This window comes from Corvus brachyrhynchos, unplaced genomic scaffold (assembly GCF_000691975.1).
Source record: "Corvus brachyrhynchos isolate BGI_N302 unplaced genomic scaffold, ASM69197v1 scaffold162, whole genome shotgun sequence".
In the NCBI taxonomy this organism is placed as follows: domain Eukaryota; kingdom Metazoa; phylum Chordata; class Aves; order Passeriformes; family Corvidae; genus Corvus; species Corvus brachyrhynchos.
Window position 1 is genome coordinate 5,119,908 of NW_008236696.1, and position 7,797 is coordinate 5,127,704.

The 7,797-nt window shown below is 57.8% G+C and overlaps 1 protein-coding gene across 1 annotated transcript; it reads right to left on the bottom strand.

The window, feature by feature from the left end:
- Nucleotides 1-767: 767 nt before the first annotated feature.
- On the bottom strand, nucleotides 768-7,139 carry PSMD2 (proteasome 26S subunit, non-ATPase 2). Its single transcript, XM_008644522.2, has 20 exons — nucleotides 7,083-7,139; nucleotides 6,556-6,720; nucleotides 6,187-6,308; nucleotides 5,588-5,812; nucleotides 5,326-5,484; nucleotides 4,910-5,054; nucleotides 4,661-4,721; nucleotides 4,251-4,397; nucleotides 3,974-4,080; nucleotides 3,456-3,583; nucleotides 3,292-3,379; nucleotides 2,857-3,019; nucleotides 2,640-2,741; nucleotides 2,407-2,552; nucleotides 2,108-2,191; nucleotides 1,807-1,975; nucleotides 1,615-1,709; nucleotides 1,346-1,472; nucleotides 1,141-1,259; nucleotides 768-1,059 (listed from the first exon to the last, which is right to left on the bottom strand). Exons 1-20 carry the CDS (start codon nucleotides 7,101-7,103, stop codon nucleotides 877-879), a joined length of 2,556 nt encoding a protein of 851 aa, XP_008642744.1. The 5' UTR covers nucleotides 7,104-7,139; the 3' UTR covers nucleotides 768-876.
- Between the last annotated feature and the right edge of the window lie 658 nt (nucleotides 7,140-7,797).

Genomic DNA, 7,797 nt, shown 5'->3' on the forward strand with positions numbered 1-7,797 from the left:
AGCCCCGTGCACCAGCACCTTCTCGGGACCAGCATCCACCCGGGGTCTGCTCTCACGCGGGACTTGCACCCATCCAGCACCCACCCCTCTCCTACGGCCAGGAGCTGCACCTGCCCAGAACCCACCCAGCACCTCTCACCCACAGGGGACATGGTCCTCACCTTGTACCCTGCAGGATGCAGCACCTTATCCCTACCCTGCACGCATCCCACTCCCCTTGGGACTCAGCACCACACACCCATTCCACTGTCCATCCAGCACCGCACTCCCACTCAGACACAGCCTCCCCCTGCCCGCCCAGCTCGGGCACAGCAGGGTCCAGACATGGTCAAGTTTGGAAACAGGACAGGGCTTTCCTCTTTGCTAAAAATACTTCCCATGTGGCTTCCATCTCCCCCTCCCCAGCTGCTTTTAACCCCAGTGCCCGCTCTGGAGCAGCACCAAATGATGGCAGAGCCCAGTGCATCTGGAAGGGCAGTTGAAAGCTCAGAGTTGCCAGCCAAGACCCCCCACGAGGGCAGTCCCAGTCAGGTACAGGCCCTCCAGGCTAAAGGGGAGTTGCACACTCCAAGCACATGTGGCTGTGCCAGGCACACACACACAGGGCACAGTTAGATGCTGAAATTTACGAGTACCCATGGCACTCCACGACTCTTATGTTCACGCCCCTCATCTTGGGGTCTGCACTGTGCCCAGCTTCCATGGGCCACAGGCACACCCAAAGGGATGAGAGCCCAGCCCACACTTCCAGCACAAGGAGAGCAGCGTTAGAGTCTCCGCATAGTTTATTTCCTTGACTCTCAGTAACAAAAACAAACTAGGTTTTTTCCCTCCCCTCCCAAACCACCTACCCAACCCCCCCAGCTTCCCCTTGGCTCAAACATCATAGTTGGGGTTCTTGCGTAGGATAACAAACCCCTCTAGGATGGGTGTCACAGGCACGTGCTCCTCTGTGGCCAGCTCTGCCCGCTCTCCATGTGCAAGCAGCACCGGTGTTGTGTGAGTCTGGAAGCCAGTGATGGTTTTGGGCTTGCCTGCCTGGCCCACCACATCCACAGCCTGTGAGAGAAGAGCAAGGTCAATGCCAGGGACACACAGGGACACCAGAGCACCCCCTGTCCAGCCCTGGCTGCCCCTTACCTGTCCTACCCGAACCGACACGGGCAGAGGCCGCAGCTCCTCGTCGAAGGTGACCAGCATGCGGGGCTGCATGGCAGCAACAAGGCCATAGAGAACGTAGTGGGACTTGCCCAGGATAACTGGAGGGGAGACAGAAGTAAAGAGGCTGAGCTATGCCTCTCTGTGGGGCAGAGAGGACTGGGGGGACAGAGCCCACACAACTCACTGTTGCGCACATCCAGGAAGGACACGAGGACAGTCAGCAGCCCAGCCACAGCCACCTGGCTCATGAGCTGGCGATCACTGTGGTATGGGCATAGGGTGAGTGTCCCCTTGCCCAGATGAGTCAGGCCCTAGTGTGGCAGAGAAAGCACATGAAAGAATGATGGAGTAACTCCTGGGACTCCCAGCCCTGCCCTCAGGAGGGTGACATCCCCAGGACAGGGACCCCAACCTTCCCCTTCCACACACAAGCAGTGAGCATGGTATCATCACCTGGGCCAACCGCACCATGAAGAGGTTGTTGGGGTCCTTGGCGTGGTACTGGGCCAGCTGCCGCAGCATCGCTGCCAGCCGGGCGTTGTTGGTACCTGGGGACAAGGAGGTGCAGGCAAGAGTAGTGTACAAGGCACGGGTCTCCCACCTTCTCCCCCGACAAACCCCAAACCAAGCTGTCCCCAGGCTTACCACTGCCCACCATGCCCATGGCAAAGATGGAGTTGTAGGAGACCTCGGGGTCAGCGTCGTGGGAGAACTTGCTGAGGGTATCAAGGATGTTGAGCCGGGGATTGGAGACTGAGATAAGAGCCAGGGCCAGGGGCACAGCACGGCGGAGGGTGGGCTCCCCATACCGCAGCTGCACAGAGGGGAGGTGGGTGTTAGACCCAGATCACCAAGCGCAGAAAGCTCTACTGAGATGTGAGGCAATAAACAGTTTCTGCTCCGAGGTCCCTTCCCAGCTCTGTGCTGTCCCCCTGGTGACACTCACCAGGTGGCCGAACGTGCGCAGGCCCATCTCCGCACCAATCTCCTCACCCATGGCAATGAGCGCGATCCCCAACACCGCTACGCCCTGCAGGGACACAGGCACTGAGCATTAGGCAGGGAGCACCCAGCCCAATTACCAAGTTCTTAAATCTCTGTGCCCACCCCAAGCCTAGGGGGACAGGGTGAGCAGGGGATCCTGCGGAGAGCTGTTTTCCTTCAGCTCTGACACCACAATGACCTTAGGGAGCCCTCCAAAGCAAGTTCCTGCTCCAGGAACACACATCCTAGCCATTTCCCCACCTGATGAGCCCCCATGTCAGCTGAGCTCTCCTTCTTCTCCTTCTCTTTCTTGTCCTTTTTGTCCTTGTCCTCCTCTTTCTCCTTGGAGTCAAAATGCTCACTACAGATGTGCAGGAGCTGTTGCACCTTCAAGACATTCCCTGAGCCTGGAGGGAAAGTGGAGGACTAGGATCAGCAGGCAGAGAGCCCTGGACCTGCTCCTGCCTCCCCCGACCCCAACCAGCCCAACTCACCTGCGTAGGCACAGATATCCACCAGTGTGTTGGCAAAGCTGCGGAATGGCTCTGACACCACCTCCAGCGCTGCCAAGATGGCCTCAATTGCCTCTCCCTTCCCTGTCAAGGAAAGAACGGTGGTTATGGTGGTGTCATGGTGGTTAAAGGACAGTGGTGGAGGGGTGCTCCCAACCTATCCCCCAACCCATGAGCCACTGGCACTGCCCAGCCTTACCCAAGTGGTTCAAGCCCAGGCCAAGTGGCAGCCACCGGGCGTACGTGTCCTTCAGTTCCGTCTCTGATTTCTCCATGATGGTCTGGAGGATGGTCGAGGTGACATCCCCATTGCAGGAGCCCACTGATATCATCCCACAGGCCAGGGCGGTCACACCAGCCACCTGGTGAAGGGGAAAGGAGCCGTGTCATACACAGGGACAGCTCAGAGTAAGCTGGCCTACAGCACTAGGTACCCTTGGTCTCCACTTCCTGTGCAAATCTGGGCTACTGGGAGACCTGATGGTTTCCTACACTCCTAAATCAGCTGCAATCCCATTGTGGCAGCAGCTCAGATAAGGAAAATAGGGTCATGCTCTTCTGGCACAGCATCTGTATTCCAGGGGCACTGGATGGGGAAGCAGGAATCACAGGCAAACCCTGCCTCACCACCTACCTCCATGCTGGACTTGGAGTCTCCCATCACAGGTAGCAACAAAGTCAGGACATCCTCACGGTTGGAGCCTGCATACGCCAGTCCCAGCCTGCAGAGAGTCCAGAGGGGTGTGAGGGAGGAGCTGCACCCCGTGCAGCACAGGCAGGCTGAGGCCAGGCCCTTACCCAAAAATGGCTCCAATCCTCATGGTGTTGCTGTTGTGGAGGACATAGTCAGACAGGAGGGCCAGGGCAGGATCACACTCATTTTTCACCCCTGAGTTGACGATGCCACAGGCCAGGAGGGCTCCAGACTGCAAGACAGAAGCACCATCACACACTAGCCACCAACACACAAAGCTCCCTGCCAGCCAATGACTGATGTCACCTCACGCATCACACCCACTCCCCAAGATGTGCAAGTTGGTACAAGGTGGGCAACACCACTCTGGATCCAGCTGAGCAGTCCAAAGCTCGTAGCTCTGTGACAACAGGAGCCCCCAAGGTGCTTCAGGCAGTCCCCAAGAGATCCACACCTTGCTGTGAGATGCTCAAAAGCCTGGAGCATAGAGCATCCAACCCTTCTCTGTGCAGGAGCTGAGCTGCACAGGGGACCAAAGCAAAGACCAATCTCTAGCCAGCTGCACACCCAGCTCACAGCAGGACTGCCCCACGCAGACACAGAGCCAGGATCTGTCACTGACCTTGATGTAATCCTCTGAGGAGTACAGGTACTTGTCAATCTGCGTGAGCCCCCCGTCCACGTCCCACAGCAGGATCGTGCCCAGCGAGGCTGCAGCACTCAGCATCCCTGTGGTCCCAAGGGAGAAAGGCCCACATCAGGCCTGAACTGATGTGCCCTGCCTGGGGCTTGTGGTAGCCAGGGACATGGGCCAGCTCAGCCACCCTCACCGCAAAAGGGACAGGGTGGTAACCCCAAGCCCAGAGGCACCTCCAGCCCTGCCCAGCCAGCTCGCTCACCATGGTCCTTGTTCTTGTACAACCATTTATTGCCATCATCTGTCAGCAGCTTGTCCTGTCCAAAGGCAGCGTTCACAAAACCATTCACAAAGGAGGAGGCCAAATTCATCCGGGCTGAGTCCACTTGGGAACCACTTCCCCCAAACCCTGTGGAAAAACATCATAGTGAGGAAAGCAGCAACAGAAGCCCTGCCAGCCCTCCATTATGCAGCCATCCCACACCACAGGGGAACAAGGACCTGTCCCACCACCAACAGAAAGGAGAAGCCCAAATTCACAGGTCAGAGACCATGAACAGGCCATCTGCCCACCTCAGGATACACATCTGACCACACAGGCTCAGAGGTGCTTGGCAGCCTCAGGAACTCCCCACAGGCAGGGACGATAAAAGCCACAACACAAGCCCTTACGGTTATTTTCCAGGTGGGTTTTGTAAATATCGTCCGGCACTTTGGGCTCCATGATGTCCAGCTGCAAAACAAGGGAGGAGGGGGTTACCTCCTGGCCAGCACATCCTACAATGGCAATCTCTCCAGGAGGTGTCTGGCCCAGATCATAGGGATGAAGGATTTCTTCTCAAATCTTGCCACAGAGCCTGGCAGACAGGGCAGCCACAGCTGGAGGTAGCCCAGGGTGGTTTTCCCAGCTGGGACACTCACCTCTCTGGCTAGGGCCAGGAAATTGCTGTTGAGCTGGACATTGGACATGATCTCTGTTAGGTCCTCATACTCCTCCACATCCTCATTCAGCTCCAGGAAGACCCCATGGCGGCCCAGCATAAAGGCCATCTGCTTCTGGACAACTCTGTGCAGAGGGGAGGAGCTTCCTGAGTGCCCAGAACCGAGCAAGCCCCAGCACGAACACAGGCTCACCAAGCAGTGTGCCAACCTGCCCTGCCCAAGGCATATAGAGATGACCCACTCCTGCCCATCCTCATTTCAGGGACAAGAGTCTCAATCCAAACCCCCAGACATCTCCAGCAGTGACAGATCCAACCTGTCTCTGCCCAGATGGGGAAACCTTGCCCCAACAGGATAAGCAAAGGCTCCAGAGGGCAGGGAACATCTCTGCTTACACATCTTTGCAGGAAGTGAAGATGTCCTCCACCAGCTCCACATCATTGAGCATCAGAGCCAGGCGCAGGGCTTCAGGGTAGCGATTGAATTTGCGGAAGATGCCCAGGGCACAGCGCAAGAGAGCCGAGTTCTCGGGCTCCGGGACATAGCTTACACAGCTTTAAGGAGGAGACAGACATGAGGGTGACAACCACATCAGGCAATCTTGGCCCAACAGGGATCAGGTCCTGTCCAACACCTCAGCCTGCCAAGCCCCCTCACCTGGTCAGGTAGAGGCACACTTTGGAGTAGGCATTGTCATCGATGTACTTCTCCAGCATGTCCATCTGCTCTATCTCCATGAGCAGGTCACAGGCCTCATGCTCTGCGTTGTGGGCCATGTTGTAGGGGACGATCTCCTTGACCAGAGTGAGAAGTGTGTCCCTCTGAGCCTTGTCAGCTTCATCAATCTCCTGCCACTCCTTGGCCACCTCTCCTGCCAAGTGCCTGCAGGAACAAAGGGGCATCACTGCTACAAAAACCAGTTTCACTGAGCCATGAGAATGCAGAGCAGCTGCTCCCAGTTAGCCAGGGTTGTGCTGTTTATGGAAGCTCTACATTCTGCAGAGCTTACAAGGGACAAGCCCAGAGGAGGAACAGGGTTAAGAGCAGAGATTTCAGAGGCCATGGCAGCAAGACCTCTGCAGCTAGAAACCCCTGCGAATAGAGCATGAAGTGACACATGTGCAGGTGTGACAGGGGCAGCTGAACACCTGACCAGCTAGTCAAGACACATTCCAGACCGGCCAGAGCCAAAGCGCTCCAGGAAAATTCCCCTGACCCCTTATCCTTCCCCAAGCTCTGGTCCCACTCAGGCTTACCTGACATATTCATGCCCCCAAGATGCCAGCTCCTCTTGGGAGCCCACCAGTCGGTACTTCAGACACTCACGCTCCCCACTCATGGTCATGGCCAGGACAGAAATGATGTCTGCTGCAAAGCGCTGCAGGAAGAGTGCAGAGCTCCAGACACAGGCCAGGAACAGGGAAGCAGGGGCAACCAGGGACACAACACCCTCCCTGTGCCCACAAACCACCACAGGTGGCAAAGGTACCATCCTGGCAAGTTATAATCCTCTGGAGCAAGTCACAGAGACTGCTGTTAGATCCCAGGGTCCAGAGGGCTCTGGGATCGCCTGCCCCAGCACTGTCCCCTCAGTCACATGGGATGGTAGGGCCAAGAGTTTCTACCTTGTTCTCTCCTGGAGCCATGTTCTCATAGATCTCTTTCAGCTTGCCATAATGGGGCCGTAGGAACTTGAGGGGTTTGGGAACGGAGGTCATGGAGGTGGTGGAAGGGCGGATCTGCCGCCGCAGCTCCTCCAGGGCTGGGCGGTAAAGTGACGTGTCTTTCTCCTGCAGAGGGAAGCTGGCTGTCAGGGGCTGGTTCCTGAGCCACCACCTCGTCAGCCCTCCCCAAACACAGCCACGGCTCTTAGCAGAGCAGCCCCCCACCCTGGGCTGCCTCCTTCAGCCCAAAAGCTGGAGAAGGAGGGCACAGCAGGGCAGAAAGCCTCTTACACACCAGGGACACAGAGGTCTCTTGGGCACAAGTCAGACTGGCAGCAAGGTTGGGGGACAGATCACAGCAAACAAGGAGGGGCCCCACCCCACTCAAGGTAAAATCCCCCCATCTCCACTGCACTAGGAACAAGTGGAGCCAGAGAGAGTCAAATCCTGGCCAGGACTCCTTGCTGAGGGGCACAGCACAGACTTACCCCCAGGCGCTCCACCAGCATCTCCAGCTCATCCTGCAGCTGCTTGTCCTCCTCGGACTGCCAAAATGCACAGGAGAAAGCAGAGTTAAGGGTGCAGAGCACAGTGAGTCTCAGTGTGACAGAGGCAGGGATGTCACCCACAGCCACAGGGGCACCAGGACAGTGACACACTCATTGCTCAGGGCATCATCCTGTCCCAGTGCTGCCAGGGTGGAGCAGCGCTCATGTTACTGGGGATACCCTCCCAAAGAAACCATCCATTCCTGGGGTGTGAGACGCACCTCCCCCATTACTCTGTGCTGTATGAAAACAACCCATTAGAGAGCAGCACGTCAGATCATGGCCCAGCGGAGGGACACCCCAGTGACAGCAGCCCCTTCACCCACAGGCTGTGTCCCCCAGCCCATGGGGAGCCCCAGAGCCAAGGTCACCCCCATGCTGGGCAAAGCGGGGACCCCTCCATAGTGCCCACCGTCACACGCACACCCTGGTTACATCACAGCTTCCCTCACCAACACTCCTCTGAGACCCCCAGGCCCCCGCCCAGAAATGGGAACCCTCAATTGCGTCACGCGGGCACCCCATGACGTCCCGGCGCCGTCACGCGTCCCCGCTGGAGGGAGTCCCCGGAGGGACGCTGGCCGCCCCCGCGACGTGGGATGACGTCCCGTTCCCGGAGGGATGCCGGCCAACCCCGTGACGCGGGATGACGTCC

Coding starts and splice junctions, on each gene's coding strand:
- PSMD2 (XM_008644522.2), bottom strand. CDS start 7,103: ATGCTGGTGGAGCGCCTGGGG. Junction 6,309..6,555: donor TGGCTCCAGGAGAGAACAAG/GTAGAAACTCTT, acceptor CTCTTCCTGCAG/CGCTTTGCAGCAGACATCAT. Junction 4,081..4,250: donor GTACAAGAACAAGGACCATG/GTGAGCGAGCTG, acceptor TTGGGACCACAG/GGATGCTGAGTGCTGCAGCC.